The following is a 19,832-nucleotide window of genomic DNA, read 5'->3' as shown; positions in this document are numbered from 1 at the left end:
TAATTTTTTTCACTAATTAATAATCAATTATTAGTGATGAATGATCAATGATTAGTATTTACAAAGTAAACAAAAAAAATTAAATATTTAATCAAAAGTATAGTTATAATTTTAAAATATTAACCATTAATAGGAAAATATACATGTATGGGTTGATATATATTTTTTTTCTGCTTGTTAAGAATTTTTGCATCATCAGCTCAAAAAAAAAAATTGCATGATAATAAAAAAAAAGTTAAATTATTAAAATTATAGAAAATAATTATTGATTTAATTAAATCACTCTTGAAATTGTGTCCATATATATTTAACAGTTTGTTACTTATTTTCTTATTATCCCATACTTTCCAAATATAATTTTTATTTTGTAAATATTGAATTAATCAAAGATAATTTGATTTGTTATAATTTGAAGATTTTCATTTTAAATCTTTGAAATATCGTGTTACTTCTTTACTCGTATTATTATATCATTCTTCGAAAAGATTCGTCAATGAATCTTCAACCGTAATAACAAGAAAAAAATCAACATATATGGGATTCTCTTTGAATTTAGTATCACACGAATAAAACACTAAATTTTGATATTTTTTTATTTTTTTTTAAATCAAACAATTGAAACATTTTTTTCACTCTTCTTTTTTTTTTTTATCTCTTACTTTTTTTAAAACAAATCACACTTTATCTCTTATTTTTTTTAAAACAAATCACACTACTGAAATAAATTTTTTTTTTACATAAATATAATTGAAATATTTTTTGAGAGAAACTATAAGATAAACTAAAATAAAAAAATAATAAGATAGATAAAAAAAACTTACGAAACAAATAAATATAGATAAATAAGAATTTATTTTTTACCGTGCTCTGATACCAACTGATACAGAATTTAAGATCAATATGTGATAAAAATCTCGTCACACAACTTGACAAAAAACAAAGCAAAGATATTTTTCAGAAAGTTGTTCTATTACATCACTAACCAACGAATGTTATTAGAAATATAGATAATAGAGCAAAGTTTGCTCTAACACACTTCTAACCAACCAATATGATTAGAAACATATATAATCAACCAAAGATTAATTGCTCTACTACATGCCTAACCAATCAATATAATTAGGAAGATAGATAATCAAGCGATTTCAGTTTCGAAAATAGCACAAAAATCTTGATAAATTAACTAAGTATGGAAGAGATTCATATTACAATGCCTTAAGGTTAAACCTTAAGGGTATTTTTATAGTTTCCAAACCCTAATTTTATTGTAAGAAGGTGTAATTACAATATAGAAAGGGTATTTAGTCAAATAGTTAAACCTATATTACATTAAAAATCATTTTCCTAAATTGTTGTGGAGAAATTTCCATCCAAAATGAGGTGCACGAATATGACTTCTAATATGAGTCAAATTAATTTAAAACAAATCCCATAAAATACTAAAATACCAAAATAACAAAATTGCTCTAAATACAATTTGGCCATATATATATATTACACGATCTAAAATTGTATTGCGCGTCCACATATATTGAATAGACTTATTTCATTATTCTCCCATATTTTTTAAATATAGTTCTTATCTCGTAAGTTTTGAATTAATTTATGATAATTTGATTTGTGATGATTTAAAATTTTTCATTTAAAATTTTTAAAGTATCATGATATTTCCTTATTCGTATTATAAGCACCCGGATTTATATATACGGGAAGAAAGGGAATAATGAAATTTTCTATGATGTCCTTAAATTTTTAAATTATTTATAAATTAATTAATTTAATTATTTAAGTAGTCGATCATTTTATTATTTAAAATTTAATTTTTAAAATAAATGATAATTGTATTTTTTAAATTAATTTAATTAGTTAAGAAACCTTACAAGTTATATAAAAATATAATAAGATTAAAATTTTTAAATAAGAATATATATTAGATTATAATTTTATTATTTTAAATTAATTTTAGAGTTTATCTAAAGTAAAAATCTAAATTAATTTAAATACCATTAAATTAATTTTAAAATAAAAAATATTAAAATAACATATTTAAATATTAGATAAATATTAAGAAGATTATTAAAATAATAAATTTATATTTTTAAAGTATAAATTAAAATAAAAAGTTGAATTTAATTAATGAATAATAAAAATATTAGTGAAATAAAAAAGTTAAAATAAAAAGTATATAAAATCACTAATTTTTTAGTGAATTAATAATTTAAAAATTATTTCGCTTAAATATTTTTATTTTTTTAATTTGTATAATTTATCTATATTATATATTGGAAAGAAGATTTTTTTTTATTTGTTAAATTAGTTTTAAAAATTAATTAAGAAAATAATAAGATATATAAATTTATTAACGTTTAAAAACTTTAAATACTTAAAAAAAAACTTTAAATTAAATAGATTATTCTTCATTTGAATTTAAAATCTATTATATATTGTAAAAAAATTAATAATATAAAAATTAAAACCATATTATCAATAGTAATTTTTTACAATTGAAATTTTATTGGATAAATTTCATAATTATTTTTATTATGTCGATTAAAAAATAAAAAATAAATTTACAATTATTTAATATTTTATTTTAATTTAAATTTTATTTAAATTTAATGGTATAATCTAATAAGTTTATTAATTGTAATCTTTATAATTGATATTGCTGAGATGGATTAATGACGTGGCTGGAGTGAAGCTACTGTATGTTTAGCTATAATTTGCAAGAAAGAAAACGTAAGGTGATAGTGGATATCCATGACAATCATTTCGATATTCGAGTTAGAATCGACAAATAGAGGGAATGCAATAAATTGTTTAAAACTTTAGTGTCAGAGAATAGTGTAACTTTATTTTTGTGGTCCTTCTCACTACAAAAAAAAGGGTCTATACCGGCGTTCAAGTAGCGGCGGTTTTAAGGAGCATCTCTATAAACTTCTTGATACCTATTAGCAGCATTAGGTAGCAGCGTACACTATAACCGCCGCTAGATAGCGGCCAAAAAATTATGCCAGACGGCGGTCTATAATTTTCTTTTTTTTTTTGGCTTGGCGGGATGAGTTTTCGCGCTATATCAAAAAAAAGTGATGAGTTTTCGCAGTACTTTTTTTTTCAGCTCTAATAATTAATATTACTAAATAAAATAATATTATTTTGAGTGAAAAACCCTTGAACTGAAAAAGCAAAATAAACCCTTAACACAAAATTGAAACCGATTGAACTGCCACCACCATCGAACGTCTCTGTAATTCACCATGAGCAAGAGAGTCTTCTTCAACCACCACTAAAAGCCGACCCTCATTCACCACTTGTCTTACTTTCATTATCTGCTTCAAATTCTTCCATCTAACCTAACGCAGAAATCATCACTATAAATCCACGTCCATTGCTTAAGCTATAAAGGTATTTGTGCTTCTAGATTCTCCAATCTTTTTATCTGTGAGTTAGGTTTTATGGTTTTATTTTTAGATTATTCAGTTAATTATTGATTTTGATGCCTTTGCCTTTATCTTATGTTCAAGTTTTGGCTTTAGAATCCCTAAAATTTTTGGCGTCGAGTACAATTTCGGAACCGATCAACCAAAATTAAGTTTGGGTTTCACCTTTTGCTTCTATATTTTGACGGTAATTCTCTCAATTTTATTTATAATCTTTCGCAAGTTTGTTACTTGGTATCTGATTTTGTTTTATATTTTTGCTTAGAATTTAATTTGATTTTATGAGATTTGTTGGTTTGCTTTATCGGTGTTGAAAAATAGGTGTGAACAAATGTGTTCTCTACTTTTTAGTTGTATATACAAAAACTAAAATTTACTATAGCTAAGAACACAACTGTAACGACCCGAAAAATGTAAAAATATTCAGTATGTTATGTAATGAGGTTATTGAGGATAGAGTTGTGCTTGACCACAGTATATTGTTAATCCCTTTTGTATGTACATGATCTTATGTTATGATGTTTATGTAAACTAACTCAACACAGATTGTTTTGCCTTTGAGGCATGATGAGATCCCACAGAGGGACTATGTTATGTATATGTACAGAGTACGCACAGGTTGAGTTAGTTGATGACAGTATGTATGGAGAAAAGTTTTATCTTTTTTTTTTATGTTTATGGTTGATCATGTATGGGATTAAACATGTTTACAGGTTATGTTAGGCTTGCTACGGGTCCCGGCGGCCTTAAGTCGACCCGGGTAGGAATTCCGATACCGGAGTCTAGCCGGTTATTACATTCTTGGGCCAAATCCACTCGGGCTAGGGCGGGCCGTAATGGCTCCCCCGAGGGACAAATCCTGCCTGGAACCCGTGAGGGTGAAGGGATGTTAAGAGCTGCTCACAGTGGCTGGGCCCAGAGGAAGGTCACGGGCTGTGAGTGGTAACAGTGCCGTGCGAGAAGGGCCGGGCTGTTACAACAACAAAATTATAGCATTTAAATTAAAAAGTATAATTAATAAAGTACAAAAACATGGGGATTGATTTTGTCGGGTTCAAACCAATTATGTACACCCATAGTTTGTTTCTTGTACTTCTCATCACCTAATGACTAGTTTAGTAAGGATATCAATAAAAATATATCAGATCTTTAAGGAGAAGCTCATCCAAAATGACAAACTAGTTGATTCAATTAAAATCAAGTATTTGGAGCTCCTCATAATTAAATTCCCAGCACTTAGTCCTTTAATATCATATTGGTTTTTGTTTCCATTATTAACATGTAACTAAAGGTCTACTTAGAAACAGCTTGAACTCATGCTTTGGATTACTCTGTTTTTCTTGTTTTGTTGAAAACTTGTAGTTCTGTGGTTGCTTTTTCTCTTAAGCAACTTTAAGCTGTACGTCCCTTTATTTAATAAAATCTTTTTGTATGTAAAATAATAATAATAATAATAATAATAATAATAATAATAATAATAATAATAATAATAATAATAATAATAATAATAATAATAATAAAATTATATCAGATGTGCTGCAGTGGCTTACAGATGCAGAACCTTATCTTTGTTTCAACATGCAATGTCTTTTTAGAGGTTTATCCGTTTACAGGTTGCATTAGATTGTATTAAGCTTAACTTTCCCTTCTTTTCTAACATATCTAGGCAATGATAGCTTTTGGAGTAATTAGAGCTTAATTATGTGTTTGTTTTTTATTGCTTAATGTATTTTTAAATTAAAAGTGTGGCTTACATAAAGTTCACGTGTTATAAAGTATGTTTTTTAAAATAATAATAAATTAATGATAGGTAAAGCAATCCAACTAAGGCAGTTGTAGTATGCTAGTTCACACATGTTTTCATTTTTTATTGTAATTTATTTACTACTATTATTCATAGAGTTTTAATACTACAAATTCAATTATTGAAAGATAATATTAAACTAAAAAAAGACTATAAAGCCCAATAAAATAATTCAAGCATTAGGTTTAAATTAATAAAAAATAATATTAAATTAAAAATAATAAATTTAATTCTTTGTCCTTTGTTTATAAATTTACATTTGTTAAATGAAATGTAGTAATACATTATTTTTTTTGCTTCGTACACTTTAATGAAAATTAATTATGTGATTCTGAATTTTTATTTAGGTATTGTCATTTTTGACAAAAAAATATTACAAATGGATAAGAGTTGGTTAAATCAGCCTAGATTTACTACTGCTTATAAGGATGGGGTTCGAGATTTTCTTCAATTTGCCATGCGTAATGCTTTTAGTAATGGAAAAATAATGTGTCCATGTATTCGGTGTGTTAATTGTTCACAACAAACTCTTGAAATTGTTAGAGAGCACTTAATTTGTGATGGTTTTATGAGGGGATACACTACTTGGATATTATATGGGGAGGAGTTACCTTCTAATATGGGTGATACATCTTGTCCTTTAGATATTTCCCATAGAAATGAAATTGAACATGTTCCCAGTCCTCATACCTTAAATCCTCCTAGGTTACGTGATAATATGGTAGAGTTATTGCAGGATGCCTTGCGTGATAATCTTCCATCTATTAATGACACGCTAATGGACGCGAATGTCATAGAAACTAGCTTAGGAGATGGCATTGAGGAGCCCCAAAATAATCCAATTGGTAATGAGCAATTAGATGAAACATCAAATAGAGAAACTAGTGATATTCATAAATTTTTAAAAGAAGTGGATGCAGAGTTATATCCAGGGTGTAAGAACTTTTCTAAACTTTCATTTCTGATTCATTTATACCACCTAAAATGCTTGAATGGATGGACAAGAAAATCATTTGGTATGCTTCTTGAGTTACTAATAGATGCATTTCCTGATGGAACAACTTTACCCAAATCTGTTTATGAATCCAAAAAAATAATTCAAGCATTAGGTTTAAATTACGAGAAAATCCACTCTTGTGAACATGATTGTATGTTATTTTGGGGTGAGAATAAGGATGAGGAATCTTGTAAAGTTTGTGGATCTTCACGATGGAAAATAAATAAAGGGAATAATGAGAGTAATAAAACAAATAAAAAGCCGGTTAAAGTATTGCGTTACTTTCCATTAATTCCAAGACTACAGCGGATATATGCTTCTGCTGAAACTGCTAAGGAAATGAGGTGGCATGAAGATGGACGTAATAAGGATGGATTATTAAGGCATCCTGCAGATGGAGAAGCTTGGAAGGCTTTTGATGCTCGTTATCCTGATTTCTCTTCGGAGCCACGTAATGTGAGGCTTGGTTTGTGTAGTGATGGTTTTAGTCCTTTTGGAATAATGTCCACTAGTCATAGCACATGGCCGGTTGTACTAATTCCTTACAACACTCCACCATGGATTTGCATGAAGCAATCTTCATTTATCTTATCAATGATTATTCCAAGAAAAAACAGTCCTGGGAATGATATTGATATTTATTTACAGCCTTTGATTTCTGAATTAAAAGAATTATGGAGTGGTGTCTCAACTTTTGATTCTTTTAAGAAAGAAAGGTTTTCTTTGCGTGCTGCTTTGATGTGGACATTAAATGATTTGCCTGCCTTAGCAATGTTGTCTGGTTGGAGCACTAAAGGAAAATTTGCATGTCCTTGTTGTGCTTCGTCCACTAGTTCAATATGGCTAAATAATAGCAAGAAACAATGTTACATGGGTCATCGTAGGTGGCTACCCGAGGATCATATATTTCGTAAACAAGCTGAATTTTTTGATGCCACTGATGAGTTACGGGTAGCTCCTATAAGAGCGAATGGTAGTGATGTGTTGAATCAATTAGATAGAATTCAACATACATATGGCAAGCAATCAAAAATGAAAAAGAGGAAGAAAAGGTCTAATGAAGGAAATGATGATTCATTAATAGGGTGGAAGAAGAGAAGCATTTTTTTTAATTACCATATTGGCAACATAACTTGCTACGCCACAATCTAGATGTTATGCACATTGAGAAGAATGTGTGTGATAATTTTCTAGACACTTTCTTGAATGTGGCTGGTAAATCAAAAGACAACTTGAATGCTCGCCTTGATTTGGAGGAATTGGGCATTAGGAGTGAATTGCATGCCCAAAATTGTCCAAATGGTAAACATAGATTGCCTCCAGCCTCTTTTACATTAACAAAAAGAGAGAAAAATATCCTATGTGGTGTTTTACAAAATGTTAAAATGCCTGATGGTTATGCTTCCAATATTTCAAGGTGTGTTAGAATGAACGAGAATAAAGTTGTGAATCTTAAAAGTCATGATTGCCATATTTTGATTCAATACTTGCTTCCAGTGGCATTAAAATCATGTAGTCCATCAAAAGAAGTTATTTCAATTGTCATCGAAGTAGCTTCTTTCTTCAGATCAATATGTTCGAAGGTGATAGATAGTAAAAATCTTGATAAAATTCAAAATCAAATCATACTGACACTTTGCAAGATGGAGAAAACTTTTCTTCCATCATTCTTTACTATCATGCCTCATTTAATGATTCATTTGGTGGAAGAAGCTAAAATGGGTGGTCCAGTGCAATACAGATGGATGTATCCCTTAGAAAGGTACTTACATACATTATGTTTATATTTCATTTTTATTAATTTCTTTCTCAATGTTTGCACAATTATAATTTTTCATTTGATTATAGGTCATTTGTAATTTTAAAATCAATGGTACGTAATAAAGCCCAACCTGAGGGATCGATTGCTGAAGGATATGTAGCTGAAGAGAGTTTAACATTTTGTTCAAGGTATCTTCAAGGGGTTGAGTCTAGATTCAATCGTCCCTTAAGAAACCCCGATCCACCAAATGAAAATGTTAGATACTTGTTTTCTAGTTTAGGTAAACCAATAGGAAAAGGTGAGAATGTCATTTTAGATGATTTATCATTGATACAAGCACATCGTTATGTGTTACGCCATTCTGATGCAATAGAGCCATTTCGTCAGTAAGTATATTGATACGGATCCAATAGGACAAATTTCTAACAATGGTGTGGAGCAAACTTATATCATTCCAATGGATCCAAGAGTAGTTCAAAATCATATTCATATAATCCATATATATTTAGGGCGTGCTTTAACTCATATGGGACAGATTTGGTGCAACATTTGCAATCATAGGCTGAGGGAGCCTAATCAAACCTATGGGCTAAAACTACATAAAGGAAAGCCTAAAGTGAAGATCAAGTAAGGCTTTTGTGAAGATTCAACTTTGTTATGATGGGCTTGCTAGTTTTATTATTTAAACACTTGTTTTATTTTAGTTTTGTTTGGGCTTGTATTCTGGCCATATTTTATCTTTTAAGTTTTAGAGTGTTGGGCCATGTTGTGGGCTTATATTTTAATACTTATATGTTATTTTAGTGTGTGATTGGGCTTGGGTCTTATGTGTTTAAGTCAGGCCCAAGAAGAGTGTCTTAGGGTTTTATTTGTTTTTCTCCTTACTATATAAGGATAAGAAACAATTGTAAGAGGTAGCTTTGAAATCAAATTATCAGAATTATTTTCATGCCTTTGGCGTGTATTGCTTTGAGTGAGAGTGAGGATTTGCTTTCATCAATTGCACCAGGAATCTCGATTAACTTATCAACTATTTGTTGTGGCGTTTGTCAGATTCTCATCTAAATCCTTCAATCATTGGTGTTTCAGCTTCTCTAAGTGTGGGGTGCCATAGGAGGTGGGTTTATCAGATCTTTGGATTCCATATCTACTTGTGCGTGTGGGTTTGAGGCTTGTGCCATAGGGTTCCGCGTCAGTTGGTATCAGAGCCAAAGTGAGGTAAATTCTTATTTATCTTAGGATCTAGGGGTTTTTGAGTTTTCCTTGTCTTTCTTGTTCTTTTCGGTGAAAGCTTGTATGTCCATGGCTGCACCTTCTTGATTATTAGTTATATAAAAAAAAAAGATCGAAATCCAAAAAAAAAAAAAAAAATCAAAAATCAAAAATCGCCTTTACCTTATTTATATTGATCTGGCCGAAATTGTGGTATGTTTCCTTTTTCGTCCATATTGCCTTACCTATCTCAATTGATTGCTGTAATTTGTGGGAATCAATTTTGAATTTTGAATTTGGTTGAATCCAGATTAGGAGATAAAAGAATTTCTCCCTATTTCCTAAAGTGCACATTTAAGGCAATTGGATCTAAATCGATTTGGTGTCAAATTCTTTTTTTTAATGCCCATTTTCGTCCATATTTATGATCTGAGAGAAATTTATATATATATATTTTTATTCTATTTGTGGTGTTTTGATACTTGCCTTTTTGGGTAGATTTAAATAGATCCATATTTAATTTGCATTGAAGTGAATTAAATTCAAACTTTTGTCCAGATTCGTCTTTATTTCAATTCAAAGTTTCTTTTTGGTTTAAGCTTGCTTTTACTTCCTTCACATTGCTGGAGTATTGTTTGCTTGTGGCTATACTCTAGGTAATATTTTTCAAGTAGCACAAAACCTAGTTCATGTGTTACTTTTCAAATTGTCAGTGTCTTCTTTCTAGTTTTTGCCCGCTTCGTTCTTTCTTTAGGTTTTCTTTTTTTTTTTTTTGTTTCATTAAACGCACCTTGTGGTTGGTTGGTTGACCTTAGTTTCTGAAGTGCAATTGAAGAATCAGCAAAAGAGTGGTAAGTGTGCAGACACTTGAGTGCTTTCCTTTCTAACACAATATTTGCTAGTTCTCTTTGTTCTTTGTTGATTCAAGGTAGGATGAGTAAAGATCAGAATATCTCACCAGCGTCCGCTTCTACAAGAATACCTCAAAGAACTCATAATTGCGATAATGACTGTGATGATTCGGATGTGTCTGTTAATAATGTGTTGCTTGCTGCACATTGTGAGATGCTTGTTGCTAGGCGTGCTCTGAATATGCAGGTTAAGGAAGAAAGCCTGGAACAACGGGAAAACATATTTCACACTAGGTGTTTGGTTAATGGAAAAGTGTGTACTGTCATTATTGATGGAGGTAGTTGTGCAAATGTGGCTAGTGTGTATATGGTGGAGAAATTGGGCTTGGCTTCTATTAAACACCCTAAGCCATACAGATTGCAATGGTTGAACGAATGTGGTGAGGTCAGAGTTACACGCCAGGTGGTTATACCATTTTCTATTGGTAGGTATAAGGATGAGATCTTGTGCGATGTGGTACCTATGCAGGCAAGCCATATATTGTTGGGTAGGCCGTGGCAATATGATAGAAAGGTGCAACATGATGGGCTCAATAACAAGTACTCCTTCACTCATGAAGGACAGAAGCTTATACTCGCTCCTTTATCGCCTCAAGAGGTATATGCCGATCACATAAAAATGCTGGAGAGGGAGAGGGAGGCTTCGGCCTTGGCTACAAAGGAGAGTGAGAGCTTGAGTTCTGTGGAAAAAATGAGAGAAAAGAGTGAGTTTGAGGGTCACGAGGCTGGAAAAGAATCAAGACTAGTTCAAGGAGGGAAGATGGAGAAAGAAAAGGAGAAAGAAGAGGCTAAAGTTTCAATGTCAACTTCCATAGAGATTCAAATTGAAGAGGAAGTTGTAATGCATGCATCTAATGTAGTTATTCTTGAAAATTCCATTAATGAGCTTATAGAAGAGGTTGTGAATGATGGTGGACATGGGAAGCACATGATTGATGAGGTGGAGGAGGTGAATAAGACTATTTTGAAAGTTGTAGAGGAGAATGGGTCACATCCACATGATCTTTCTATGACTAATATTTTTATGTCTAGTTCATTTGTTCTTGATGTGCAGGTTGTTGATGAAAACATCCATGATGAAAGTTTTATACTATTTCCACCTATTCAAAAGGAGGTCTTTGAAGATACATGGGTGCCTAAAGCTTTCCTTCTTGACATAAATATCAGCAAGATTCGAGGACGAATCTTTTCTAAAGAAAGAGGGAATGATACGGATCCAATAGGACAAATTTCTAACAATGGTGTGGAGCAAACTTATATCATTCCAATGGATCCAAGAGTAGTTCAAAATCATATTCATATAATCCATATATATTTAGGGCGTGCTTTAACTCATATGGGACAGATTTGGTGCAACATTTGCAATCATAGGCTGAGGGAGCCTAATCAAACCTATGGGCTAAAACTACATAAAGGAAAGCCTAAAGTGAAGATCAAGTAAGGCTTTTGTGAAGATTCAACTTTGTTATGATGGGCTTGCTAGTTTTATTATTTAAACACTTGTTTTATTTTAGTTTTGTTTGGGCTTGTATTCTGGCCATATTTTATCTTTTAAGTTTTAGAGTGTTGGGCCATGTTGTGGGCTTATATTTTAATACTTATATGTTATTTTAGTGTGTGATTGGGCTTGGGTCTTATGTGTTTAAGTCAGGCCCAAGAAGAGTGTCTTAGGGTTTTATTTGTTTTTCTCCTTACTATATAAGGATAAGAAACAATTGTAAGAGGTAGCTTTGAAATCAAATTATCAGAATTATTTTCATGCCTTTGGCGTGTATTGCTTTGAGTGAGAGTGAGGATTTGCTTTCATCAATTGCACCAGGAATCTCGATTAACTTATCAACTATTTGTTGTGGCGTTTGTCAGATTCTCATCTAAATCCTTCAATCATTGGTGTTTCAGCTTCTCTAAGTGTGGGGTGCCATAGGAGGTGGGTTTATCAGATCTTTGGATTCCATATCTACTTGTGCGTGTGGGTTTGAGGCTTGTGCCATAGGGTTCCGCGTCATATATTCACACATCTCTTGATATATTTAGCTATTTAACATTTTAAATAGATAAATATTTCATTAATTTTTTTATTGAATGTAGAGAGTTCATTGATTTTGAAAAAAGAAGACGTAGACGAGGTACACGTCTTGACAATAGTGCTATATATAAACTACTGAATGAAAAGTTTCATGATTGGTTTCGAAATAGGGTAAGACTAATTTGCTTGCTTTATCATGTTATGAAAATTATTTAATTTCTTTTATATTAATATATTATATCTTATATTTAGGTTTTGGCAAATTCTGATTCATCCATCGCAGAGGATATTTTGAGCATTGGTAGAGGTCCTAATAATGTTGTCAGGAGATTCTCTGGCTATATAATTAATGGAATTAGATTCCATACTTTATCACGAGAGGATCAACGATTGACACAAAATAGTGGGGTTGTTAACACACCAGAAACTGGAGGGTTGGAATATTTTGGGAGATTAACTGATATTATTGAGTTAAATTATTTTGATAATTTTAAGGTGGTTTTATTTAGGTGTGATTGGTATGATATTCATCATCCTGCTGGAATTAAGTGTGATGAATTTGGATTCACCCTTGTAAATTTCTCTCGCTTGATCCATACTGGCGAGAAGGCAAATGATGATCCTTATGTATTCTCTTCCCAAGTTCAACAAGTATTTTATGTGCAGGATCCTAATAGTCCTAATTGGCATATATTTATAAAGGTTACACCTCGAGACTTGTATGACATGGGCAAAGATGAAGAAGTAGATGATTCTACTGATATTATAAATGACATTAGTCATTTTACAAGTTTTGAGGGAAACCCACAGTGGGTCAGGGATGATGTAGGGGAAGAAGATATTATTTATGTGTAAATTATATTCAAGATTTTAAATTTTATTATTTATTAAAGGATTTTTTTTAAAAATTACCATGATTTTATTTTCACTTGTATGTTATTTATATACAGAATATTGTATGTAAACTTATATTTTTGATTTCTTAATAGCATAGACAATGTCTCAAAGAAGTAGAAGTATTCTAGGTTTGAGAACAGTGCGAACTAGTTCAGAAACTCAGGAGCAAGTGGAAGGCGATCAACAAACAAATGACCGACCCAACACACAAGCTTATGAAAATGACAACTTGGAAATGATTGGTAATTGTATCTATTAAAATTAAATGAATAGTGACCATGTCTCTGGTTTCTACTGCTGTCATGGGTACTGTATTCTGTTTCAGATATTTAATTGTTATTATGAGTTTTTTTAGAATTAATAGATTTAATTTTAATTAAGATGGAAATTGTAATCGATTTAAAAAACGAGGAAGAATTGTGATGAAAAGCATTTGGAATATGGATACAAATGAGAAGATCGTCATCGGAGTAGACGAATTTGGTACTCCTTGGACAAAAGAAGCTGCTGCCCTTACTTCCTTTCTAGGAGTTATTGCAAAAAATGGACAACTTGCACCCATATCCATAAGAAAATGGAATGATAAAGCATTTTCTACATTTAAAAAGAAGATGTTGGACATTGTCAAGGTATTACTTTTCTAAATTCAACTTTAATATATGTTAAAGTTAAAATTTTATTGTATAATTATTTATTTCATGTGTACATCTATTTTCAGCAAAGGTTTTCATATCCTTCGAGTCAGGCAACCGATGATTGGATTTTAAAGTCATTGAACAAAAAATGGAGAGATTATAAAGGTGACTTGAAGCAAGAAAATTATGATCTATCAAAGACAAAGGATGAAATCATAGAAAATGCACCTGAGGGTGTTATGGAAGATCAATGGGCAACCCTTGTAAATTCATGGTAAATACTTAGATGCTAGTCTTCTTTTATATATATATATATATATATATTTAAAGTCTACTTATTAGAATTAAGTTTCTTTTTTTCTATTGTGAATTTATATTTTTTTCAGAAGTTAAGTGAGATTAACAAAGCAAATGCAAAGAAGAAGAAAAATGCACATACTTGTGGAAGAAAAAGCTTTGCAAGGAAAAAATTTGAAATGGTATGAGTAGTTAGAGTGAATTTTAAAATTGCATATACTATTGTTTATATTTTGTTATAATAGATTGAACCATTTGATTGATAGATTGATGAAAATGGACAAGTGCCTGATAGATTGACTCTTTATGAAGAAACTCACAAGAGAAATGATGGAACTTATATTGATGATGAAGTTAGACAACTGATTGTACGTATAATTTATTTTAGCATTTGTATTTAATAATTATAAATTCTTCTACTTATTCAAATTATTATTTTTTTAGGAAAAAGCCCGTGCTCTAATAAGTGAAAGAAGTCAAGATGCTTCAATTGATTCATCTGAATTGAATGAACAAGTTTTTCAAGAAGTTATGGGAGAAGAACACAATGGTAGGGTGAGAGGTGTTGGACTTGGTCCTACTCCAACTAGTTATTATGGTAGAAAGAGAGCAAGAAATGAATCTTCGGATTTTGTCCAATCCAAAAAAATTGAATTTCTTGAGAAGCAATTGGAAGAAGTGACTAAAAATTATGACACAGTAACAACAACTTTAAATGGTTTGAAAGCATGGATTTCCAAGACATTTCCTGGTGCTCTAGAGGTATTTATAATCTTTTGCAACTTTATCTTTGGTTATATAATATTTAGACTATTTAATTGTAGGTGTCTTGATTTTTAGGTATTGAAGTATAAAATTTGAAATGCAGTAATCAAGATAAGTAATTGATATTATTTTGATAGTGATATTGGTTGAAAATGTGAACTGCACGTGATAGTTGAGAAGATTATTATTATTATTATTATTATTATTATTATTATTATTATTATTATTATTATTATTATTATTATGGCTTGGCAAATTTCATTCATTCTTACAGTGTAATATTTTATTCTCTCTAGTATTGAAATTAAATATTATTATTGTTATTATTATTATTATTATTATTATTATTATTATTATTATTATTATTATTATTATTATTATGGCTTGGCAAATTTCATTCATTCTTACAATGTAATATTTTATTCTCTCTAGTATTGAAATTAAATATTATTATTGTTATTTGCAGGAAATTAATGAGGAAGCAATTAATCAAGATCATTGTTCTCCAAACAATATTTCATCACACTCAAGTCATAACCCAGGAGATGATATCTAGATGGTTAGCTTTTAAGATTATTTGAAATTTAGTCATCTGCTTTTGACACATTGACTTAGGATTTTTTTAAGAAAAGTAGTTCTTTTGGCCAATTGAATTCATAGTGTTTTTGAAAAGCAAAAACAATTATTATTGGGTAAATTTTATTGCACATTAATGAAATAGACTTCTTTTTTTAAATGATTGTTATGTACATTTTCTAACTTATTTGATATATGTATTTAAATTGGTTCTTTTTTCATTTGATGAAGGAAATAATTCCATTAAAAAAATTGGTATATAACACATAGTCATTATAACCCTCCTTCAATTTTTAGTGGCAAATTAGCCCACAACACTAATGAAATATATAAAGTAATAGTTTGGAAAATACAAGGAAAAAAAAAAGCCAATATATGCAGGATCAAAATTTTGGCACGGAAAAAATTTTTGTTGCAAAATTATATTAGAGGCGATTCACGTTCGGCCGGTAAATACACTACTACAAATTGTTTGGCGGCAAATACAAAAACCAGTTATGAATGATAATAGAGGCGGTTTACAACCGCCGGTAAGCCCGTCGCTACGACATTTTTGCCGGCAAATATGGATTCAGTTACAAATGCGACGTAGAGGCGGAATAGACCGCCGCTACGGGAATCACCTAACCCGTCGGACCAACAAACCGCCGCTACGTTGTAGAGACGGTGGCATTGCCGGCGGTTGTTCGGCGGTTCCTCTAACCGCCGCTACTGATTGTAGGGGCGGTTATAACCGCTGCCGTAGGCCTAAAAAATCGCCGGTATAGACCCTTTTTTTTGTAGTGTCTTATTTTATATTGTAAAAAGGTGGAGATAAATATAGAATTTCTCAATAATCCGACGATAATGTGGTCGGTTGCTTGATAAGGGATGTTTATTGATTAACAGGTTGGTGATCTCGTGATTATTGACGTAATGGGGATACTGTGCTCATTAACAGTAACTTTAGTGCCGAGACTCTCCATCTGGAGACGAGTGAGTCTTGATAATAATTCGAGTGTTAGGGTGTCCAGATTTTCCTTCCTCGGGATCGATTGCCTTTCCTACTTATCTGATTCTTACTATGTGGGCTTGTCTCGTGATAGCAGCTCATGGCTTTCCTTTGGCGGTTGTTATGCACCATCAGAGCTCTCCCACTGATTTTCGATTTCTTCATATTCAAAGGTGATGATTTGTCTTTTTGATCACTTAGTACAATTTGACTGCTTGCATTATTTTGTCTTCCCTTGATCATAATGGTGGCCTTATTCTTTGGTCCGCATTAAAGTTTTTACCGACTGTGCCACTGTATAAGAACTCTCCTTTTCCTTTTGTGTTTGCAACTACGACTACCATTGTAATACCCGGCTAGACTCCGGTACTGAAAGGAAAACTGAAAAGAAAACGCAAACTGAAAGCAAAAAAACTGAAAGGAAAATGCAAACTGAAAGGAAAAATGTGTCTAAAGCAAAAAAATTTAAAAATTTCAGAGATCCGCACCCCCACACCTAAATCATGCATTGTCCTCAATGTATAGAAAACATAAAAGAACAAAGGAAACTGAGTACTCCCTTGGTGTGGTGTTGTATGGTGCGATCCACTTGGCAAGTTGCCTCAAGTAATTGGGGGAGGAAAAAGGGTCCCAACAGAATTAAGTGAATAGTGTAGCATGCCTTTTGATTTAGTCATAACCCATCTTATTTCTTTCATGTACTCGTGAAGTAACATGATCAGTTTCTCCTCTTTCAGATGAGGTGTGCCTCTAGCCCTTATGTTTGCATTTTTTAGCACTTCGAGCTTCAATTGATATTTCTCCATATGTAGCTGCAGTTTAGCATTGAGTTCGGGCAAAACAAATTCTACCTTATCTGGAGGCTTGGGCAAGCATAGATCTGCATGCTCCTTTGGTTTGGGTGCTTGGAATACCATTTGTTCCTTGTGAGCCTGGGCTGTTTGCATTGGAAGGCTGAAAGGAGTTTCAGATTCTTCTTTCTGCGCAGAACTTACCTGAAAGGGAGGCGGAAGACCACTGATCTGCGATTGAAGCTGAAAGGACACAACTGAAAGGCTTTCAGGTACTCCTTCTTGCGCAAGGTTGGTCTGCAATGGGAGGCTGGAAGGAGTTTCATGCGATGGAAGCTGAAGAAGTGTGACTGGAAGTGTTGCAGGACTGTCCTGCGCAAGGTTGATCTGCGCACCAAGCTGAAGTGGTGCGATCTGCTTCTGTTCATTCTGCGCATGGCTGCAGTCCACCTGTTGGATGCAACAGTCAGTTTCTTTCAGTTCTGGCTCTTTCTGGCTCTCTTTCCTGCAAGGATCATCATTTAGCATATCATTTTGATTTACATAAAAAACATCTTGGCTCATAAAATCAATGATATCTAAAGCAACAAGTTCTGTTTGATCAGTTTGATTGGACAAACTATCTTCTGGTTGGGTTTCTTCAGCAACTTGTTCTTGTACTTGCCATCTTTCATCATCAGCTTGACGCTCTTCCTCTTTTCTTACCATGTCTTCTCTCCATTTGGCTGCTACTCGATCCACTTCCTGTTGGAAATTGTGCAAAGTCTCCAACATCTTATAAAGATTAGTTCTGGTATCTTCAGGTATTGCATATCTCGGCTGTCCATAGAATCTTTCACATGCATGTACTTGTTGGAGTTGTTGTTCTTCAAAAGCTTGTTCAGCTTGGTCTATAACAAAACTTCTCATAGCAGCGATTTGTTCATAAAGTTCCACAAGGCGGAAAGGTGTACTTACCGCGTCTTGTTCTATGGTTAAATCTTTCAATAAAGATGTTAGAAAAGAAAGATCAGATCTACTTACCTCATCCATGATTCAGATGTCCGATTGAGATGTTTCAGAAGATGGTCTGCGATGACGTGCTCTCTTTTTTTTTTTTTTTTAAAATTTGGTCCTGAAAGAAAAACAAATAAGTTAAATCAACTCCCCGGCAGCGGCGCCAATTTTGACAGATTGGTTGTCGAGGCCGGTCAAAAATAATACAATTCAGCTATCAACAATCTTACAACTGTAGATAGTGGTGAAAGGATCGAATCCACAGGGAATTGATACTTACCTATTTTCCTTATCAAGACCAAACAAACAAACTGAAAATAAAAATAAAGTGCAAGTAAAGTAAAAAGGGGGGTTTTGAGATTGGTTTGATTAAACTAATGATGAAAGTAATAAAGAAAAGCAAATAATAAAAATAAAGAGAAAACAAATATGAGAAAAGCTCTAGTTGAAGAATTAGATCCACTTTAGTTGATGGGATTGATCATTGACACATATGTTCCTTTGTTGATTCAATAAATTGGCCATGGAGATTGAAGAAGTTTCTCACATCCATTATCTCTCTTTTAGATTAAATCAATTAGGGAAAGTCCTCCAATTAATTACTAATTAACAATTGCCAAAGAACGTCTTTGAGCCTTAGGCCTTTTACAATAGTCAATTGCATAAAGATATAGAGAGAACCAATTCTAGTCACCCACATGCATGGAGACAACACTAGATCATGCGATTTCCTTGGTGATGCACCAAGTGTTCTTATGGTTGAATAAATCAAGCAAATACGGACTTAAAATCATTCAAAACAACAATATATCACTTTGCAACAAAAATCAATGGAGATCTTAAATAACAAAGCAATAATGTCCTTAAGCATGAAATCACAAGAATACTGAATAACAAAAGATAAACAATGTACTCCAAGTCTCTCAATCCACAATACAACTAAAGCTTCACTTGTTCTTCAACTAGAAAAAAGGTTTCAGCCTCTCATGGCTGAAACAAAAACTAAAAATAAAAGAAAAGAAGAAATGTAGAAGAAGAGATGTGAATTTCGTAGGTGTCTCCCAAGGAGAGCTTCCGGACCCTGTAGAGGCTTCTTATATGGCTTTTTATAGTTGAAAAGTGTTGCCCTAGGTCATACTTACTGCCCAAGAGGTATTTTCTGCCCAAGATGTGTTTGAAAAGGAAAGAATCGCGCTTTTTGGCTTCAGAAGGAAGGCTGCGCGAAAATGCACTGCGGAAGGAAGTTGGTGCACGCGGTTTGGTCTCAGAAAGGGAAGGAGGCACAGATTGTGCTTCCTAAATAAGTTTAGATGCTGACCTTGCTTCCTAATTAGTGTAGAGGCTGCCCAAGGTGCTGCCCATGCTCAACTTGCTGCCCAAGTTATTGCAGAAGAGGAAAGAATCGGACTGCAAGGCTTCAGAAGAAAGTTGGCGCGCAGATTGCCTTCAGAATAGGAAAGGAGCGTACCTTGTGCTTGAAAAGGAAGGAAGAGCGATCCAAGGCTGCCAATAGAGGAAGAAAAGTCGTGGCTTGATGTTCAAAAAGAAATATGCACGTACCAAGGCTTTCAGAAGAGGAAGGACGCACGGATCGTGCTTCCAGAAGAGGTGGCGCGCGCATGAATTGCAGAATAGGCAGGAGAATGCAGTCATTAATGTGCAGAAGTGGAAAGATATATGTCCAGTCTTTCCTTTTTAGGTGGAGCCTTCGTTTGAATTTTGAATGCTGAAC

At 32.4% G+C, this 19,832-nt stretch overlaps 4 protein-coding genes across 4 annotated transcripts; all 4 read left to right on the top strand.

Moving 5' to 3' along the window:
* Positions 1-5,623: 5,623 nt before the first annotated feature.
* On the top strand, positions 5,624-7,393 carry LOC110627595. The gene is made up of 2 exons (XM_021773942.1): positions 5,624-6,436; positions 6,548-7,393. The coding sequence occupies exons 1-2, from the start codon at positions 5,624-5,626 to the stop codon at positions 7,391-7,393; spliced, it is 1,659 nt and encodes a 552-aa protein (XP_021629634.1).
* A 596-nt stretch (positions 7,394-7,989) lies between these two features.
* On the top strand, positions 7,990-13,007 carry LOC122725286. Its single transcript, XM_043962323.1, has 3 exons — positions 7,990-8,389; positions 12,215-12,323; positions 12,405-13,007. Exons 1-3 carry the CDS (start codon positions 8,112-8,114, stop codon positions 13,005-13,007), a joined length of 990 nt encoding a protein of 329 aa, XP_043818258.1. The 5' UTR covers positions 7,990-8,111.
* A 470-nt stretch (positions 13,008-13,477) lies between these two features.
* LOC122725285 lies at positions 13,478-13,962 on the top strand. The gene is made up of 2 exons (XM_043962322.1): positions 13,478-13,678; positions 13,768-13,962. Exons 1-2 carry the CDS (start codon positions 13,490-13,492, stop codon positions 13,960-13,962), a joined length of 384 nt encoding a protein of 127 aa, XP_043818257.1. The 5' UTR covers positions 13,478-13,489.
* A 469-nt stretch (positions 13,963-14,431) lies between these two features.
* LOC122721346 lies at positions 14,432-15,343 on the top strand. Its single transcript, XM_043948689.1, has 2 exons — positions 14,432-14,743; positions 15,213-15,343. Exons 1-2 carry the CDS (start codon positions 14,513-14,515, stop codon positions 15,300-15,302), a joined length of 321 nt encoding a protein of 106 aa, XP_043804624.1. The 5' UTR covers positions 14,432-14,512; the 3' UTR covers positions 15,303-15,343.
* Positions 15,344-19,832: the final 4,489 nt, after the last annotated feature.

This window comes from Manihot esculenta, chromosome 12 (genome assembly GCF_001659605.2).
Source record: "Manihot esculenta cultivar AM560-2 chromosome 12, M.esculenta_v8, whole genome shotgun sequence".
Classification (NCBI taxonomy): domain Eukaryota; kingdom Viridiplantae; phylum Streptophyta; class Magnoliopsida; order Malpighiales; family Euphorbiaceae; genus Manihot; species Manihot esculenta.
This window is presented reverse-complemented; position numbering and strand designations above follow the sequence as displayed.